The sequence below is a fragment of the Chelonoidis abingdonii genome, chromosome 10 (assembly GCF_003597395.2).
Source record: "Chelonoidis abingdonii isolate Lonesome George chromosome 10, CheloAbing_2.0, whole genome shotgun sequence".
NCBI classification, from domain to species: domain Eukaryota; kingdom Metazoa; phylum Chordata; order Testudines; family Testudinidae; genus Chelonoidis; species Chelonoidis abingdonii.
In genome coordinates this window covers 29,524,801-29,546,307 of record NC_133778.1, presented here as the reverse complement: position 1 = coordinate 29,546,307, position 21,507 = coordinate 29,524,801, and the positions used below count along the sequence as shown (strand labels likewise).

At 40.1% G+C, this 21,507-nt stretch overlaps 1 protein-coding gene across 3 annotated transcripts in view; it reads left to right on the top strand.

Moving 5' to 3' along the window:
- Positions 1 to 21,507, top strand: part of GULP1 (GULP PTB domain containing engulfment adaptor 1) — a 217,202-nt gene that overhangs the window by 48,925 nt on the left and 146,770 nt on the right. For all 3 annotated transcript variants that reach the window (XM_075070066.1, XM_032802591.2, XM_075070065.1), the window contains exon 2: positions 20,863 to 20,939. In XM_075070066.1, the coding sequence (XP_074926167.1) occupies positions 20,912 to 20,939 (28 nt within the window). In that variant the 5' untranslated portion in view covers positions 20,863 to 20,911. The remainder of the gene's footprint in view (positions 1 to 20,862; positions 20,940 to 21,507) is intronic.

Here is a 21,507-nt window from a genome sequence, read left to right as displayed (position 1 = left end):
CCTCATAGCCGAATTACTTTTGTTCCTTTTAACTCACAGAGCACTTATTAGTAGATCATATTGTGAGATAAGATGGAGTTAGAAGAAAACTTGTTTACCGCAAGCTGAGAAGAAACAACAAAAGACCCCGAGTATACAAACCCGCCCTGATTAAACATACATTCTCTGATGGTCTTCTGGTCAGGTTTGGTTCTCTTTGTTCCGACCCTTACAGGAAAAGAACAATAAACTTACCTTACCTATCTACTTATAACAAAGATGCTTCCATTTCAGGGTGTTGTTTTTTTTCCATCACCCACATCTAAATGCGCATAAAGCTCGGTGTATCAATTCAATCGATGTAATTCATAAAGTTTGAAGCGAAGGTAGTCGCGTCTGTAATTAAAGTGAAGCCCACCTCCATAATTTAAGAAACTCCAATTTCAAACCTCCCCCCTCTCCAGTTACTTTCCTCAAAAAAATAAAACCCTGTTTTCTGAAACTCTCCTAATGTCACATATCATCCAGGATAGTTTCAAAACACATGTGGAAAAAAATAGAAGGGAATGTTAAAGCTATAAAGGATAATTTTCAAAAAGCCCAAAGTGAAACAACCTAATCTGTCAATTTAAAAGGACTTATCAAATGTGGACTTTATTGGCTCTAAGTACCTTAGTCACTTTTGAAAGAGTGGAGTAAGGGTCTTGGGTCATTTGGAATGCTTTTGAAAATTACCTTCGTATGTGCAGGTTGATTCACTGTTGACTTTTTCTTTTCTTTATTTTTAAAACTATTTTAGTCCACCAAAAGTCCAATGGCTTGGCCTGTATATCTTCCAACTGGTCTGTTTGTTCGATCTTGCTGAAAGAAACCTTTGTATTTTGGAAGGGCAAGGAATAGGGAATCCAAATTATACAAAATACCTAAACCAGATTGATGCCCACACATAAGGGTACAATCTCCACTGCACAGTACGCTGGGTGCTATCCACTTTAAGTCAAAATTCCTACATCCACACGAAAAACCTCTGACTGAAGTTGGATACTTTAAGCTGAGCTTACTTTACATGGAGGGGTTAGGGTAAGACCAGGCTTCAGTTAACATCAGGTGGAAAGCCTACCTTGTTGCAGTGAGAAATGCAGTGCAAAAGTACTCAGATGTGCAGATAGTCTCAATGCCCTTCCCACAATCCATGGAAGGGCAATCTCGCCACAGCTGACACAAATGTCAGAGAGAATCCTAGAAACAATCGGCAGCAGAAAGAACCTTGGGAGAAGGGCCAGCTCGGACCCCATGGGTGAATACAGATCATCATTACAACAGCTGAAATCTATTCCCCATGTAAGTATCGTCACACCTCTTGTCAACTGTCTGAAAGGGCCTATCTTGATTTTATACAATTTTTTGTTCTCTCTGCTGATAATAGCTCATCTTAAATAATTAGCACTTAGGCCAGTCTACACTGCGACTTTATTGGTTTAATGGCCGATAATACCTGATTTAAGACGCTGGGTATTCCGCACACAGAACGTCGTCAGTAAATCGAGTTAAACGCTTCCTTAAATCGATCGGAACTCCTCCAAACGAGAAGGCATACGCTAATCGATAGTGAATAACTCGATTAGGGTTCAGTGGAGAAATCGACGTTATTGCCTCCGGGCGCAATCCAGAGTGCAGCACTGACCGCCTGGACAGCAATCTGACCGGATGCATCGCGCAGGTAAACAGGAAAAGCCCCGCGAACATTTTGAATTACATTTCCGCTCGCGCGCGTGGAGCTCTGATCAGCACGGCTGGCAAATGCAGTTTGAAACGAAAAAGAGTCCAGCATAGACCGTACGGGAAGAATACTAGGTCTGATCGCTGTTGGGGATGACAAATCTAAGTGTAGCAGCTCCGTTACAACACGAAATGCAAAGCGTGTTGAATAAAAAAACTCCAGGAACATCACGCTGGTGACAACGTAACGGGAAAGCCAGAAGACTCAAAGGACGCTCATGGAGGAGGGAGGGGGGTAACTGAGGAACTCCAGCTATCCCACATCCAACAGGACAGCTCTGAAAATATTTGCATTCATGGGCTGAGCTCCCAATGTCGTAGGTTCAAATCACAGGCCTGGCGGTTCAGGGAAACAGCTCCTCAAATTTACTTTCCCCCGCACCAGCCACCTGAAAAAAAGAAAGGATTGCTGTCTATGGCGATTTGCTCAATGCACTCCCGCGAAAAAGCCGCCAAAGGGTTGTTCTGCTGCCTTCACAAAGGGAGGGTGAGCTGTACCCCACACCACACGCGGGCATGTGTGTTTCTGCACCATCAGGCACTCGTGCCTCTCAACACGGAAGGGGAACGATGGAAGCTGAGAACAGCTTACCCCAGTGCACCGCTCCTGAAATCGATGTAGCTTGGACCAGGACGCAAATCATTTCGAATCCCACTGTGACGCGCTATAACCGATTTATAGATCTGTTGTAATATGGTTTAAGCTAATTCGAAATAATCGTGCATGTAGACTTACCCTTAGAGTTGATATGGCTACTCCACCTTTCATTTCTGTATTTATATGATATTCCTCACTATATTTTCCATCATGCATCTAAGAGTGGCTGTAGCCCACGAAAGCTTGATTCTCAAATACATGTTAGTTCTCTAAGTGCCACAAGTACTCCTGTTCTTTTTACAGAATCAAGAGGACACAGTAGCATGGGTAAGGCTTGTAATGAGGAATAATCAAACCAGAATAGCAAACCCAGGTGCCAAACCCAGAGCCAAAGACTCAGGTTAAATTTGTAGTGAAGACATAGCATAAGTACCAAAGATAAGTTTTAACTAGGGTTATTACAGCAGATAAAAGACCAGTGGAATGGAGAGAGGGCCCTAGGTAAAACAGGAAAAAATGAGTGTCACAGCCCAGCCAGCAAAAAGGAAGTGGGAACAACAAGATATGCGTTAAGTTAGGAAAGTTTATTTCATCCATTGCATAGCTGCCACTCTTCCAATAGCTGCCCTAAGTTTATAAAACAGCATCTGGAACGTACCATCCTCACTGAACTCCTGGCATTGGATTTTGTGTTATCCCTCAGAGCTTTCCTGCAGGCACTTGAGGACACTGTGATGTGTCTGCTTATGGGCAAGACCGGCTGCCAACTCTGTCCCCCCTTTTGCTGCTTCCTGCTGAGTGTGAGCCAAGGAAGGATGTCAGGAGGAACATAAGTGAAGGGAACATAACTAGGCTCCAAGGAACCGCCTCTTCTCAAAAGCCCACACCACAATCATAGCCCACAAGGGTCCAATCAACCTCAAAAAACTCCACTACCACCCGCACCCCACCCTATTTTCCCCCCAAGGTTCCCTCACAACCCTCACGCACAATACCTGCTCCTAGATTCCCTCAACCACCCACGTAGCTGCCCCAAGCCCTTCCTCCCCACCCCCAACTGAATATATGAATGAAAGTGGGGACAAAGAGGAAAGGAAAGAAATGGCTTTTACATTCACCGTTACCTGGGGTTAGTGGTAGTTCCTTTAATACTTCAATAGCTATATCTTCACATGCCAAGTGAACACCAGATTCACACTGCTCAGAGGGTGATCTTCAAATAGCTCAGCTGCTGAGCGATCTTATGAATTTAGGTTATTGTTCTTGCCTTTTATATTCCTTCCTCAAAGAAAAGACCAAGTCTAAAATTCAGATCTCAGGAATGCACATCACTCATATAGCTCAGACCCTGGTTACCCGCCTTTGGAGAAGTCTGCCAAAGATTCTTGCATTTGCAACTATGCTAGAGTCAAAGTGTAAGTATTCGTTTGCTTAATGAGGTTTGGGGTTTTTTTGAAGAGGAAGAAATCTTAATTCTGGATGGAGAAAATGCCTGCCACAGAGGCGTGTGTTCCTTTAAGATGGAGATGCAGTAGTTTTTTTTCCCCCTCTGCCTTCCCCATCCCTTTTTCCTGTTACCTTGCTTGTCACAAGCTTCTTACTCTTCAACATTTGTGCTCCCAGTGACACAGTGGAATCTGTAACTGGATAACATAGCTCTGTTATACAGTTCAAGAATAAGACTGTCCCTCGACTCTGCCTGTCCTTTCCATGGACAACTGTTCAATTGAGTCTTCCACTCTCGTAAAGAATAGAATGCTGTAATTTCACCCCCTTGAATGTTGTTGAAAACCAGGTTGTGAAAAATCCTGTTTCTCAAACAGTACCTACAGCAGGTTCAAATAGGCCCCTCTAAAGAGAATTCTCTCCTGGAGCAGTACTAGGTGGCCAAAACCATCAATCACACATACCCAAACACCCTTGTTGCACCCCCTGCCCCTGACCCTTTCTCTGAGCACCCCCCCGTTCATCCAGCCTCCCTCCCTCCATTCACTCACCTCTCCCTGCTTGTCACCACTTTCATCAGACTAGGCAGAGAGTTGAGAGTGGTGTGGCTTCTGGCTTGGGGTGGGCCAAGGATTTTAAAGTGTGGGAGGGAAACCAGCAGAGCCTGGGCAGGGGCTGGGTGCAGGAGGGTGTGTGGACTCCTGGGAGTTGGGTGCAGGAGGGGCTCAGGGATGAGGCGGTTGGTGTGCAGGAATAGGCTTTGGGGTGTGGCTCTGAGGGAGTTTGCAGAGGGGGCTCAGGAGTTGGGACAGGGGCTTGGGGTGTGGGGAAGGGGCTGTGGGTGCACGGCTGCCGGCCAGGCGGGGCACTACCTTGGTGGTTCCCAAACGACGCATATCGGCAAGTGGCTCCTAGGCTCAGGAAAGCCAGGCAGCTCTGTGCAAACTTGCCGTTGTCTGCAGGTTTCACGTCCCCCACCTGCAGGACGCTCCCACAGTTCCCAATGGCTGTGTTCCCCCATTCCAGGCCAATGCACCTGCGGATCAGCACTCCAGGGTGGGGCAGCGTCAGAGACCACACTGGGCGCACCTCTGTCCTAGAGTTAGAGTGAACATTCACGCTCCAGAGTAGCAATGGAGCCAGTGCAGGCAAGGACATAAAATCTCCAGATTAGCTTCAGTAGGCCTCCAGGAAGATCGAAGCCGAATTCAAGGAACTCCTGGCCAAACTGGAAGGTTGGCAACCCTTGCAGTGACGCAGCTGTAAAGCAGTGATAAGCAGAACACTTGTTCACATTAGTAAATGGTTATATTTATTCTTCAAGACACTATAGAAGAGAAAAGTTAAAAAAAACTAAAGCCTAATGCAAATATTGTCTTATCTTACTATCCCGGACATTGGTTGGTAGATAAAGTTGTCGTCCATTGCTGTCTCTGACAGTCTGTGCCTCAGTCAGCCTAATGTCTCCTAAGAAAAATGCCATTGTCCATGAAGAACCAGGCTGTCTTTACCATTTCTAAGGTCTTTATGAAAGTTCTGCCAGAAGATCTTCTGAGGTTTCAAGTAGGCTCCTGAACCTTCAAACTTATTCAGCATTCCCAGCGGGATGGAGTAGTCTCATACAGTGTATTATCCATTTGAACACAAGCATTGTGAATCATAGCCATGTTGGATCCTGCAGGCCACCTTTTAGCCAGCAATAATAACCTCAAATCCGTATATATATATAAGCATACACCCTCAAACCGTCCCCCCCACCCTCTCTCTCACAAATTAATGTGGCTAACCTCTCACTTCTCACAGCATTTCCATAGCAATTACAGAAAGCCCCATCAAGTCAAGACATACTTCCATAGATAGATACTGGTATTGAATCATATCCTAATTGTGTTATATATTGTGTCCTTATAAGAGACCATAACAGCTGATAGCCACTAAAGAGAGTCAAAATAATAAATAGTTAGAAACATTAAAGGTAGCTGCAAGCTGGGTCTTTTGCTAGCTTAAGATAATATAGGATGAGTATATTGATAATATTGATTAATAAAAGTAGTCATTCCATCCAATTACAGGCTGTTAATGTTAATCCAGTTGTATTGTTGTGCAAAAATATATTTCAAACTAATCTCTGAGAAAATTCACAAACCGCAATGAATTTGTACCATCAGGCAGTAGAGAGGTTTGGTTTTTATTACTACAGTTTATTTTAAATATTAGCCTTCGTCCTTGGCTCATTAAAAGAAAAAGATACTTTTATTTTCAAATAGGTTCTCAGAAATTCAACATAGTAACACAAAATGAGGAATGGTTTCCAGATTTCTTAAAACTGAAAATCGAGCTATTTTGTAATGTGTTTTATTTTCCAGATGTTAACTAATCTACGCTTTGGTCTAGATTAACCTTTGGACTCAAATCAGTAAAAAATGCAGCAGCATCATAAATTTGGCATCTTTTTAAATTATGCTAAGATTCAGTAAACAAAAAATGATAATTATATTTTAATGACCTTTCTTTGAAGCATTTCCATTTAGACAGCTCAGAATATTCTTGCACTTTTATATTTAAATCATTGGTATTACACAGTCAGTATCTCTAATAAGTTGTCATTACAATAGTTTGAGGCTCACAGAGATCATCTCCTTTTGGTAGCTTTGTGTGTATATGTAGAAAATATCCCTGCCCAAAGAGCTTACAGTCAACTCAAGCCCTGCTTCGAAAACATCCTTATCAGAGGGTACCTAAAGTACTGCCTAAGTGCAATTTGAATAAGGGCTTAAAACAAAAAAGACTGGAAAAGAAAAATTATATCCCATTTTTAAAATGTGAACTGAGCCAACAGCAGATTAAGTGGTTTTCCAAATGTCATCATGAGAAGCCTGTGGCAGAGGTGGACATAGATATCCCTAATCTCTTAACATCTAAACAACACTATCCTTCTCTCTCTTTTTAACAATGCTCATGAGTCTGGTAGCAATGTTAGTAAAGTATGACATACAAAATAAGAATTTTTTAAAAATGAAGCTTTTCATAAACTTAAAAACAGAAATAAAATGTAGGTCTGCAAAGACTTCTGTAGGAATTTTGGCTAAATGCTTCTTCTTTGCTTGCATTCATTATGTAGTAACACTTCTGGCCACCTCACTATATTAGATTAGCTAGCATTTTCATACTGGAAAACTAATGATCATTCATCTGAATGTCCCTCCATTAGGATTGCCTCTCATACCCGAAACTCAACATGACACTACCATACTGACACATTGTAAATGAACCATGCTTTGAGTATGATTCCTACACAATTCTTTGTTAAAAAGCAGTAAATGAATCTGACTTGGGACAGAATAATGTAACTGAAGTCAATACAAAAACTTCATGACCTAATGTAAGTGATCAGGCCCTTAATCACGATTTATGGTCCTTGGTAAGATGGACAGTACATCTTTAAGAGGTACTATACTAAACCGTGAAAAATATATAAGTGACATTGTACTCTGGTTTAGTACATGGGCATTACAAATATAAAACAGTAAAAATTAAGTAAATAATTCAGTAATGAGTTCATTAACACCAAAAGGACAAAATACTGAAGATGAAATAAAACAATTTGATTTATGGAAGTAATTGCATTATTATTAAGTAAATAGGGCATTAATTGTTTTTTCCCTTGATAAGTGAATAGTTCCATATTTTCTATTTTGGTAAAGTTCTTAAGGAGTGCTATTATTATAATATCGAGCTTAAATTGCTTGATGATTCTCTAACATATAGGAGATAAAAATATGTCTCAACTAATTGTCATTGTCCCCTAAATAATACAGAAATGTGGAAAAAATTAATGATATGAATATTTTTATAATTTGGTAACGGCTTTTCAATTTACTATAAATTGTCAATGCAAAGACAGAAATGACAGTACTTTAAAATATAATAACGGCTTTGTTAAGATTATTCAATTAATACAGTTGTATTTCATTGCCAGTAATTTGACGGTATAATGATAAAGGGCATAAGTGTAGTAGGAAAAGTATTCAAATTAGATCCTTTTAATTAAAAGATCCATTGAAGCTGCTGAAGAGTAAAAACCATGCTTCTATGGCAAGACATTTGCATGGCAAGTAAGTTCCCAAAAAATACTAACCTTAGTTTCACTTAATTTGCAATAATTTTAGTAAATTTTATAGAGGGATGTTTAATTGTCTTTAGTCAAGAATTCGATCTACATAATAAAATCTGATTAAGAAAAATAATCTTTAACAAAATTACTATACTGCTTTTTTTTAAGATTGTTACACCATTGATGAAATCTTGTCCTGTTTGAGTCAATAGAGTTTTCCCATTGACGTCACTGTGGTCAGAAAACTTTCACTGTGTGTTAAGTGATTTCTCTGCCCATGCAGGAGCTCAAACACGCTGTTGCAGATCAGGCCTCTATTTGTCTGAAACCCTTACATGGTGAGGAATTATTAACAGCAAGTAACCTCACTGATGTGGCCAGCGATCTTGTTCTGACAGTCACACAGGTGCTTGCTTTGTAGAATCTGATTTGAAATACAGAATGCCACTCCCCCATTCTCCACCCCTACTCATCTTCTCTTCTACTCCGTACTGTTTTGTAGGTTTAGTAAAAAAAAAAAAAAAATCCATAAAACAATACGTAAATACATTTTAGAGATCATAGTAAGTTATTTGCAACCAGGCTATTTCCATCAATATGAGTAATAGGTGGTAATTATACCAAATTTCCAAACAGTAGTTAACTCATCAGAGCTATGACTATCAAAAATGTGGTGATTTAAAAATAAAATACAAAGGATTATAAGTATACAGATTACCTGTACACTTAAATCCTAAAGACAACCTTTACATGAAAATAAAGATGTAATTAAAGCTGTACTAAGTATTTGCAAAAGCAGACAAATTTCAACTGTATCCACGTATTTGCATCAAAGCTTACACTAATTGTCCTGGCCAGTCTTGACAATACTATTTGAAGTATTCAGCGTTGGCCTAACATTGCTCCAATCAAAGTCAATGGTAAATTCTCCTTGAATTTCAGTGGAAGCAGAGTGTATGGCAACAAATGATACTTTGAAAAATCCGACTTTGTTTTTTTCGTTCTCCCTCAGCTCAAAAGCCATGGGAAGAGTGGATAGAGGGAGCCAATTTTCAAACACCTGGATCAAAGCATATTGCTGGGTACCTGGAACAAGGATGGGAAGGATGGGCGAGTAAGAAACCAAAAAAAAAGTTTAAAAAGGGCCCAAAGGAAATGCCCTGCATACTGAAAGTAATGGGAATTCCAAATTAAGTGTAGATTCAGTCTGTAAAATGCTAACAAAGAGAAAATACAAATTCCTAAAGAATTAATCAGGTAGAGATCTAAATAGGATAAAAATTGTGTCAGAGATAATGATCTTAGCTAGCTAGCTATCCAGTTCCCGCAGACATATCAACCTGTACCTTACCTATCTGTTCCAGTCTGGAGTAGATGAAGTAAAGAACAGTCTGAATAATATTGGGAACTACCGTCATCAAGCAGATGAACACTGGTTTGAAGTAAAATCTTCTGGGAGCAACAACTGAAATAGAGTTGACAGTCTTAAGGCACAAAACAGGCAAGATAAATACAGGCTATGTCTACTGAATGTTCTTAATGCACTTTCACACTAATATTCAGATCATTTTGTAGACTTAATGTTTTTGTTTCGTATATAATTTTAAGTCCATTCCACTTGTGCGTTAAATCACATGAGGGACTTTCCAATAATATATTCAGTTTCTCTGGTACTTTCAAAGAATCCTCCGAATCCCTGATTTTTTCCTGCATAAGCAACTATCGCCATCTCTTTCTTAAATAGCTATTCAGAAAGACAACCGTTCCCTACTTAAGTCTCCCTTTTGGAGTCGAGTAAAAAAGGATACTTAGTTATCACTCTATTGCTACATATAGGAAATCTATCTAGCACACATTTGCTTGTCTTAATACTGTGACTGCAACCTGTGGCAATCTGAGAGTATTATATTTATAAACAACCATCAATTTGTACAAACACCATATGTTCATATATAAATAAAAGCAGGCAGAGCGTTAGATATATCTATATGTACAGTTGGCTTATTAGTATTTAAAAACATTTTGAAATGTCAACTAATTAAAATAATCTGTTTAACTGACATTTAAGTATATGATTGTTCCTTATCTTTCCCTTTGGTGCATTACTTTCAGGGTTGAAGGTTGCTACCAAAACAGAAAACTATATTGACTGCGATTCTCAGCATGAACCGTCTTTCACAGAAAGAAAGGTAAATAGTTTGCTTTCCATTAATATAGACCAAGAGCAATTTCTGCATAAATTCTTGGTAAAGGTTAAAATATTAGTATTAGAATAATTCTTTCTGAGTAGTTGTATCAGACCAAATTAGTTTAGAAATGAAATGACTTTCTGGAATTATCTGAGCAAGTTACTCAGATCATACTATAAAAGATCCTTCTGTTGTAGTATGAGTGCTGTGAGCCTGTTACTGAATCACCTGCTATTTTCGTTATGAATACTGATCATAGGAATCAAGAGGGTGTTAGAGCAGCTAAGGGAGGCATGGAGTCCTGTTCTCTGTTAGTTTCTGTGATGTGTGCTGATTCCTGGTGAACATTTTGAAATCTAAATTTTAATAAAACCTAAAACACCCTGTGTTACAGCAGCTCTTTGGTCATTCTAAAGGCCTGGTTTGAAATGCTAAAATTAACCTTGGTTTAGTTTAAAAGAGACTGTCTAAAAAGTGTAACATAGCTACTGTGCCAAATAATTCTAACAGCTAAATGTCCCCAGTATATAATCTTCAAGTTCATTTGTCAAAGACCCCGAGTATACAAATTCCCGCCCCTGACTTTAAACAATCCAGTTCTCTGATTGGTCCTCTGGTCAGGTGTTTGGTTCTCTTTGTTCCCCCTTTACAGGAAAAGAAAATTAACCCTTACCTTACCTATCTACTTATGACAGATGCTTCATTTCAGGGTTTGTTTTTTTTATCATCACGCCACATCTAATTGCCATACTCGGTGTAATTCAATTCAATCATGTACATTCATAAAGTTTATGAAGCAGAAGTAGTCGCTCTGTAATTAAAGTTGAAGCCACCTTCCCATAATTTTAAGCTCCAATTTCAAAACCTCTCCCCCTCTCCAGTTACTTTCCTCAAAAATAAAAACCCTGATCTTCCTGAAACTCCCTAATGTCACATATCATCCCAGGATAGTTTTCCAAAAGCACAGTTGGAAAAAAATTAGAAAGGGAATTTTAAAGCTATTGGGTAAATTTTTCAAAAGCTCCAAAGTGAAACAAGACCCTAAGTCTCATTTTCAAAAGTGACTTAATCAATTGGACTTATGGTCTTAAGTACCTAGGTCACTTTTGAAAATGGGAGTTAAGGTCTTGGGTCATTTGGATGCTTTTGAAAATGTTACCTGTCGTATTTGCAGGTTTGAGTTCACTGTTGACATTTTTCTTTTTACTTTATTTTTAAAACTATTTTAGTCCATCCAAAGTTCCCAAATGGCTTGGCCTGTATACTCCAACTTGGTCTGGTTTTGTTGATCTTGCTTGAAAGAACCTTTTGTATTTTGGAAGGGCAAGGAATGAGGGAATCACAAATATACAAAATACCTAAACCAGATTGTGATGCCACACACTAAGGGTACATCTCCACTGCACAGTTAACCTGGGCTGCTATCCAGCTTTTAGTTCAAATTCCTACCATCCACACAGAAAAACCTCTGACCTGAGTTTGGAGTTACTTTAAGCCTGAGCTAGTTTACATGGATGTGGGTTAGGGTAGAGCCCAGGCTTCAGTTTAACTCAGGTTGGAAGCTACCTTTTTGCAGTGAGAATGCAGGCAAAATCACTCAAGTGCAGATAGTCCGTCAATGCCCTTCCCACAATTCCCATGGAAGGGCAAGTTCTCCCACAGCTGACACAATTGTCTGAGAGAGAATCCTAGAACATCGCAGCAGAAAGAACCTTGGGAGAGGCCCTCGGACCCCCATGGGTGAATACAGAATCATTACACAGCTTGAATCTATTTCCCCATGTTAAGTATCGTCACACCTCTTGTCAACTGTCTGAAATGGGCCATCTTGATTATTATTACAATTTTTTTTTCTCCTGCTGATAATAGCTCATCTTAATTAATTAGCCTCTTAGGCCAGGTCTACACTGCGACTTTAAATTGGTTTAATGGCCGATATACCGATTTAACGCTGTATCCGTTCACACGACGTCGTCATTAATCGAGTTAAACGTCTTCCTTAAATCGATTCGGGAACTCCTCCCAAACGAGAAGATCGCTAATCGATAGTGAATAAGCTCGGATTAGGGTTCAGTGGAGAAATCGACGTTAATTGCCTCCGGGCGGCATCCAGAGTGCAGCAGCTGACGCTCTGGACAGCAATCTGACTCGGATGCATCGCGCAGGTAAACAGGAAAAGCCCCGCGAACTTTTGATTACATTCCTGCTGCGCAGCTGTGGAGGCTTGATCAGCACGGCGGCAATGCAGTTTGAAATCGAAAAAGAGTCCAGCATAGACCGTACGGGAAGAATACTAGGTCTGATCGCTGTGTGGGGAGACAAATCTAGTGTAGCAGCCCGTTACAGACACGAAATGAAGCGTTTGAATAAAAAACTCCAGGAACACAGCGCGTGTGACAACGTAACGGAAAGCCAGAAGACTCAAAGGACGCCAGGGGAGGGAGGGGTACTGAGGAACTCCCAGCTATCCCACATCCACAGGCAGTCTCTGAAAATATTTGCATTCATGGGCTGAGCTCCCAATGTCGTAGGTTCAAATCACAGGCCTGGCGGTTCAGGGAAACAGCTCCTCAAATTTACTTTCCCCCGCACCAGCCACCTGAAAAAAAGAAAGGATTGCTGTCTATGGCGATTTGCTCAATGCACTCCCGCGAAAAAGCCGCCAAAGGGTTGTTCTGCTGCCTTCACAAAGGGAGGGTGAGCTGTACCCCACACCACACGCGGGCATGTGTGTTTCTGCACCATCAGGCACTCGTGCCTCTCAACACGGAAGGGGAACGATGGAAGCTGAGAACAGCTTACCCCAGTGCACCGCTCCTGAAATCGATGTAGCTTGGACCAGGACGCAAATCATTTCGAATCCCACTGTGACGCGCTATAACCGATTTATAGATCTGTTGTAATATGGTTTAAGCTAATTCGAAATAATCGTGCATGTAGACTTACCCTTAGAGTTGATATGGCTACTTCCACCTTTTCATGTTCTGTATGTATATATATTTCCTCACTATATGTTCCATTCTATGCATCTGAAGAAGTGGGCTGTAGCCCACGAAAGCTTATGCTCAAATACATTTGTTAGTCTCTAAGGTGCCACAAGTACTCCTGTTCTTTTTACAGAATCAGAGAGGACACAGTAGCATGGGTAAGGCTTTGTAATGAGGATGATCACACCCAGGCTAGGCAAACCCAGGTGCTCAAACCCAGATGCCAAACACTCAGGTTTAAATTTGTAGTGAAGACATAGCATAAGGTACCAGATAAGGTTTTAACTAGGGGTTCATTACAGCAGGATTATGAAAAAGAGCCAGTGGAATGTGAGAGAGGGGCCCTGAGGTTAAAACAGGAAAAATGAGTGTCCAGCCCAGCCAGCAAAAAGGAAATGGGAACACAAGATATGGTAAGTTAGGAAAGTTTATTTCATCCCTTGCATAGCTGCCAGCTCTCCAAAGCTGCCCTAAGTTATAAACAGCCATCTTGGAACTTACCATCCTCACTGAACTCCTGGGCAGTTGGAGTTTTGTGTTATCCCTTCAGAGTTTCCTTGCAGCCACTGAGGACTACTGTGATGTGTCTGCTTAGTGGGCAGCCGGGCTGCCACTCTGTCCCCCCTTTTGCTGCTTCTCTGCTGGATGTGAGCCAAGGAGGAGTGGTCAGGAGGACATAAGTTGAGGGGAACAGTACTGGCTCCAGGAACCCCTCTTTCTCAAAGCCCACAATCCACAATCAGCCCCAGGGTCCAATCAACCTCAAAAACTCCCACTACCACCACCCACCTAGTTTCCCCAGGTTCCCTCACAACCCTCACCACATACCTGCTCCTAGATTCCCCTCACCACCCCACGTAGCTGTCCCAGGCCCTTCCCCTCCCCCCACCCCCACTACCGAAATATATTGATGAAGTGGGGACAAAGAGGAAAGGGAAAGAAATGCTTTTACATGTCACCGGTTACCTGGGTTAGTGGTAGTTCCTTTAATAGCTTCAAAGCTATATCTTCACATGCCAAGTGAACAGCCAGAATTCACACTGCTCAGAGGGTGATCTTTCAAATAGCTCAGGCTGCTGAGCGTATTCTTATGAATTTTAGGTTATTTTCTTTGCCTTTTATATTCCTTTTCCTCAAAGAAGAAGACAATCTAAAATTCCACTCAGTGAATGCACATCCCTCATATAGCTCAGACTCTGGTTACCCAGCCTGTGTGGAGAATTGTGCCTGCCAAAATTCTTTGCATGTTGGCAACTATGCTAGAGTCAAGTGTAAGTTATCTTTTGCTTAATGAGGTTTGGGGTTTTTTTTGAAGGAGGAAGAAATGCCTAATTCTGGGATGGAGAAATGCTCTCCACAGAGGCGTGTGTTCCTTTAAGATGGAGGATGCAGTAGTTTTTTTTCCCCTCTCCCTTCCCCCATTCCTTTTTCTGTTACCTTTGCTTGTCACAAGCTGCTTTACTCTTTCAGACATTTGTGCCTCCCAGTGACACAGTGAAATCTGTAACTGGAATACATAGCTTCTGTTACAGTTCAGGAATGAGCTGTCCCTCTGATCTCTCTCTGTCCTTCCATGGACAACTGTTTCAATTGAGTCTTCCACTTCTCTCAGAATAGAATCCTGTAATTCACCACCCTTTTGATGGGTTGTGAAAACCAGGTTGTGAAAAATCCTGTTTCTCAGACATGTTACCTACAGCAGGTTCAAATAGGCCCCTGCTAGAGAATTCTCTCCTGGAGCAGTAACTAGGGTTGCCAACCATCTAATCACACATACCCAAACACCCTTGTTGCACCCCCTGCCCTGCCCCTTCTCTGAGCACCCCCCCGTTCACTCCAGCCTCCCTCCCTCCATCACTCACTCTCTCCTGCTGTCACTCACTTTCATCAGACTAGGGCAGAGAGTTGAGGAGTGGGTGTGGGCTCTGGGCTTGGGGGTGGGGCCAAGGGATTTAAAGTGTGGGAGGGAGAACCAGCAGAGCCTGGGGCAGGGGGCTGGGGTGCAGGAGGGGTGTGTGGACTCTGGGGGGAGTTTGGGTGCAGGAGGGGGCTCAGGGATGAGGCGGGGTTGGTGTGCAGGAGAGGCTTTGGGGTGTGGGCTCTGGGAGGGAGTTTGCATGAGGGGGCTCAGGAGTGGGACAGGGGCTTGGGGTGTGGGAAGGGGCTTGGGGTGCAGGCTCCGGCCAGGCGGCACTTACCTTGGGTGGTTCCCAGAAGCGACGGCATATCTGGCAGTGGCTCCTAGGCTCAGGGAAGCCAGGCAGCTCTGTGCACTGCCTTTGTCTGCAGGCACGGCCCCCACCTGCAGGCACTGCTCCCACAGTTCCCAATGGCTGTGGTTCCCCATTCCAGGCCAATGGGCACTGCGGAGTCAGCACTCAGGGTGGGGGCAGCGTGCAGAGACACACTCTGGGGCGCACCTCTGTCTAGGAGTTAGAGTGACATTTCAGCTGCTTCCAGGAGTAGCATGGAGCCAGTGCAGGCAGGACCTAAAATCTCCCAGATTAGCTTCAGTAGCCTCCAGGAGATCGAGCCCAATTTCAAGAGACTCCTGGCCAAACTGGGAGGGTTGGCAACCCTTGCAGTGACCAGCTGGTAAATGCAGTGATAGAGAACAGCTTGTTCACATTAGGGTATGGTTTATTTATTCTTCAGGACACCCTAAGTAGAGAGAAAAAAGTTAAAAAAAACTAAAGCCTTAAATGCATATTGTCTTATCTAAACTTATCCCGGACATTGGGTTGGGTGAGATAGGTTGTCGTCTACAATTGCTGTCTCTGACAGTCTGTGCCTCAGTCAGCCTATGTCTCCCTGAAGAAAATGCCCATGTGTCCATGAAGACACAGGCTGTCTTTTATCCATTTCTAAGGTTCTTTTATTGAAAGTTCCTGCCAGAAGATCTTCTGAGGTTTCAAGTAGGGCTCCTGAACCTGGTCAAACTTATTCATGCATTTCTCCAGAGCGGGATGGAGGTAGTCTTCATACAGTGTATTATCCATTTGAACACCAAGCAGTTGTGAATCTATAGCCATTGTTTTGGATTCCTGCAGGCCACCTTTTTAGCCAGCAATAAATAACCCTCAAATCCGTATATTATATATACATACACCCTCATACCGTCTCCCCCCACCCTCTCTCTCACAAATTAATGTGGCTACCTCTCACGTTCTTCACAGCATTTCATAGCTAATTTACAGAAAGCCCATTCAAGTCAGTGGACAGACTTCCATAGATAATACTGGGTATTGAATCAGATCCTATTTGTGTTATATAGTGTCCTTATAAGAGAGCCATACAGCTGATAGCACTAAAATGGAGTCAAAATAATAAATATTTGAGAACAGTTAAAGGTAGCTGCAAGCTGGGTTCTTTTGCTTAGCTTTAAGATAATAGTAGGAATGAAGTATATGTGATAAACATTTATTATTAATAAAAGTTAGTCAGTTTCCTTCCAATTTACAGGCTGTTTTATTTAATCCCAGTTGTATTGGGTTTGTTGCAAAAATAATTTCAAACTAATCTCTGATGAAAGATTCAGCAATGAATTTTGTACCAGTCAGGCAGTAGAGAGGTTTTGGCTTTTTATTACTACAGGTTTATTTAAATATTAGCCTTCGTCCTTGCTCATTAAAGAAAAAAGATAAGCTTTTATTTTCAAATAGGTCTCAGAAATTCAACATATGTAAACACAAAATGAGGAATGGGTTCCAGATTTCTTTAGAAACTGATAAAGCAGCTATTTTAATGGTGTTTATATTTTCCAGATGTTAACTTAATCTACCTTTGGTCTAGATTCCCTTTGGACTCAAATCAGTAAAATTGCATCACACATAAATTTGGCATCTTTTTAATTATGCTAAGATTTCAGTAACAAAATGATAATTATATTTGTAAATGACCTTCTTTTGAAGCATTTCTCATTTAGACAGCTCCAGAAGTTATTCTTTGGCACTTTTTATATTTTAAATCATTGGTATGTTAACACAGTCAGTATCTCTTATAAGTTGTTTCATTTTACAATAGTTTGAGGGCTCAACAGAGATCATCTCCTTGTTGGGTAGGCTTTGTGTGTATTATGTAGAAATGATCCCTGCCTCAAAGAGCTTACAGTCAACTCTAAGCCCTGCTTCAGGAAAACATCCTTATTCAGGAAGGGTACCTAAGTACATGCTTAAGTGCAATTTGAATAAGGGCTTAAACAAAAAAGACTGGGAGAAAGAAAATATTATTATCCCCATTTTTAAAATGGGGAACTGAGCCACAGACAGATTAAGTGGTTTTCCAAATGTCACATGAGAAGCCTGTGGCAGAGGTGGGACATAGATGATCCCTAATCTTCTTACATCTTAAACACAACACTATCCTTCCTCTCTTTTTACTGATGCTCTGAGTCTGGTAGCATGTTAGTAAAGTATGACATACAAAATAAGAATTTTTTTAAAAAATAAAGCTTTCATAACTTAAAAACAGAATAAAATGTAGGTCCTGCAAAGACTTCTGTAGGAAAATATTTTGGCTAAATGCTTTCTTCTGTTGCTTGCAATTCATATGTTAGTAACACTTCTGGCCACCTCACTTATATTAGATTAGCTACAGCATTTTCATTACTGAAAACTATTGATAGTTCATCTGAATGTTCCCTGTCATGTAGCATTGCCTCTCATACCGCTAAACTCAACATGACAACTAGCCATACTGACACATTTAAATAAACCATGCTTTTGAGTATGATTTCCTACACATTCTTTGTTAAAGCAGGTAAATTGAATCTGGACTTTGGGGCCAGATAATGTAACTGAAGTCAATGACAAAACTTCCAATGACCTTAATGTGAAGTGGATCAGGCCCTTAATCATCTGATTTTATGGTCCTTTGGTAAGATGGGACATTACATTCTTTAGAGGGTACTAATACTAAACCCTGTGAAAAATATTATAAGTTGACATTTGTACTTCTGTTTTAGTACATGGGCATTACAAATATAAAACAGTAAAATTAAGTTAAATAATTCAGTAATGAGTTCAGTTACACAAAAAGTACAAAAGTACTGAAGATGAATAAAACAATTTGGATTTATGGTAAGTAATTGCATTATTATTTAAGTTAAATAGGGCATTAATTGTTTTTTTCCCTTGATAAGTGGAATAAGTTTCCATAGTTTGCTATTTTGGTAAAGTTCTTTTAGGAGTTGCTATTATTTAATATCAGAGCTTAAATTGCTGATATGTCTCTAACATAGGGAGATAAGTAGAATAGTGTCTCAACTATTTGTCATTGTCCTCCTAATATACAGAAATGTGGAGAAAATTATGATGTATGATATTTTATATTTGGGTTAACGGCTTTCAATTTACATTGAAATTGTCAATGCAAAGACAGAAATGACAGTACTTTTAATATAATAACGGCTTTGTTTTAAGATTATTCAATTAATTACAGTTGTATTTCATTGCCATGTAGATTTGACGAGTATAATGATAAAGGGGCATAAGTTGTAGTATGAAAAGTATGTCAAAATTAGATCCTTTTAATTAAAAGATCCATTGAAGCTGCTTGAAGAGTAAAAACCATGCTATTCTATGGGCAAGACATTTGCATGGCAGGTACAGTTCCTAAAAATACTATACTTAGGTTTTCACTTAATTTGCAATAATTTTAGTAATTTTATAGAGGGAGTGTTAATTGTCCTTTAGTCAAGAATTCATCTACTATAAAATCTGATTAAGAAAAATAATCTTTAACAAAAATGTACTATACTGCTTTTTTTTTAGATTTGTTAGCACCATTGATGAAATCTTGTCCTTGTTGAGTTCAATATGAGTTTTCCCATTGACGTCACTGTGGTCAGAATTTCACTGTGGTGTGTAAGTGATTTCTCTGCCCATGCAGGGAGCTCAACACAGCTTGTTGCAGGATCAGGCTCCATTTTCTGAAACCCTTACATTGGTGAGAATTTATTACACAAGTAACCTCACTGATGTGGCCACGATCTTGTTCTGACAGTCACACAGGTGGACTTGCCTTTGTAGAAGATCTGATTTGAAAATACAGAATGCCACCTCCCCCATCCCCACCCCCTACTTAATCTTCTCTTCTACTCCTTTACTGTTTTGTAGGTTTTAGTAAAAAAAAAAAAAATCCATAAAACAATACTGGTAAATACATTTTAGAGATCATAGTAAGTTATTTGCAACCCAGGCTATTTCATCATAGAGTAAATAGGTGGTAATTATACCAGAATTTCCACAGTGTTACTCAGATATGAAAACTATCAAATATGTGGTGATTTTAAAATAAAATACAAAGGATTTAAGTATAATTACCTGTACACCTTAATCTGAAAGACAACCTTTACATGAAAATAAAGATGTAATTACTGTACTAAGTTATTTGCAAAGCAGGACAAAATTTGCAAACTGTATTTCACGTATTTGCATTCAAAAGCTTACACTAATTTGTCCTGGCCATCTTGACAATACTATTTGAAGTATTCAGCGTTGGCCTAACATTGCTCCCATCAAAGTCAATGGTAAAATTCTCCTTGATTTCAGTGGGAGCAGAGTTATGGCAACAATGAGTACTTTGAAAATCCGACTTTGTTTTTTTCGTTCTCCCTCAGGCTCAAAATGCCATGGGAAGAGTGGGATAGAGGGAGGCCATTTTCAAACACCATGGATCAAGCATGTTGGCTGGGGTACCTGGACAGAGGATGGGAGGATGGGCGAGTAAGAAACCAAACAAAAAATGTTTTAAGAAAGGGGCTCCAAAGGAAGATTGCCCTGCCTATACTGGAAAGTAATGGGGAATTTCCAAATTAAGTGTAGGATTCTAGGTCTGTAAAATGCTAACAAAGAGAAAATACAATTCTAAAGATATTATCAGGGTTAGAGTCTGAAATCAGGATAAAAATTTTGTGTCAGAGGATATGATCTAGCTAGCTAGCTATCCAGTGTTCCCACCATATCAGACCTGTATCCTTTACCTATCTGTTCCAGTCTGGGAGGTAGATGTAAGTAAAGGATACAGGTCTGATATATTGGGAACACCGTCATCAGCAGATGACACTGGTTTGAAGTAAAATCTTTCTGGGGAGCACAACTTGAAAAGAGTTGACAGTCTTAAGGCACAAAACAGGGCAATATAAATACAGGCTATGTCTTACTGAATGTTCTTATTCACTTTCACACTAGATATTCAGCATTCATTTTTGTAGACTTAATGTTTGTTGTTTCGTATATATATTTAATCCATTTCCACTTGTGTCTGTTAAATCACAGTGAGGGGAGCTTTCCAATAATCATATTCAGTTTCTCTGGTACTTTCAAAGAAATGCCTTCCTGAATCACCTGATTTTTTTTCCTTCATAAGCAGACTATTCCCCATTCTCTTTCTTTAAATTAGCTATTTCAGAAAGGACACCGTTTCCCTACTTAAGTCTCCCTTTTGAGAGTCTAGTAGAAAAGGATACTTTAGTTACACTCTATATGTACATATAGGAAATCTATCTAGCACGCATTTGCTGTCTTATACTTGTGACTGCAACCTGTGCAATCTGAGAGGTATTTATATTTATAAACAACCATCAATTTGTACAAACACCAATGTTCATATATAATAAAAGCAGGCATATGCTTGTAGATATATCTATATGTAAGTTGGCTTATTCAGTTTAAAAACATTTTGAATGTCACTTAATTAAATAATCTGTTAACTTGACATTTTAGTATAGATTTGTCTCCTTATTCTTTCCTTTTGTGCATTACTTTTCAGGTTGAAGTGCTACCAAACAGAAAACATATTTGACTGGCTGATTCTCAACATGAACCGTGCTTTCAGCAGAAAGAAAGGTAAATAGTTTGGCTTTCATTATATAGGAGACCAAAGCAATTCTGCATAAATTCTTGTAAAGGTTAAAAATATTAGTATTACAGAATAATTCCTTTCTGAGTAGTTGTATCAGACCAATTAGTTTAGAAATGAATGACTTTCTGGAAATTATCTGGAGCAAGTTACTCCAGATGCATACCTATAAAGAGTCTTCTGTTGGTAGTATGAGGCTGTGAGAGCCTGTACTGAATCACCTGCTATTTCCTTTATTGATTTCTGATCAGAGGGAATTCAAGAGGGTGTTAGAGCAGCTAAAGGGAGGCATGGAGGTCTCTGTGCTGCTGTTTATTGTTTCTAGTGATTGTGCTTTTATTCCTGGTGAAGCAGTTTTGGAAAATCAAATTTTAATAGAACTAAACCACCCTGTGTTACAGCAGCTCTTTGGTCATTCTAAAGGCCTGGGCTTTGAATGCTAAAATTAACCTTGGGTTTATGTTGAAAAAGAGACTTTCTAAAAGTGTACATAGCTACTGCCAAATAATCTCTAACAGCTAAATTCCCAGTTATAGATCTTTCAGTTCATTCATT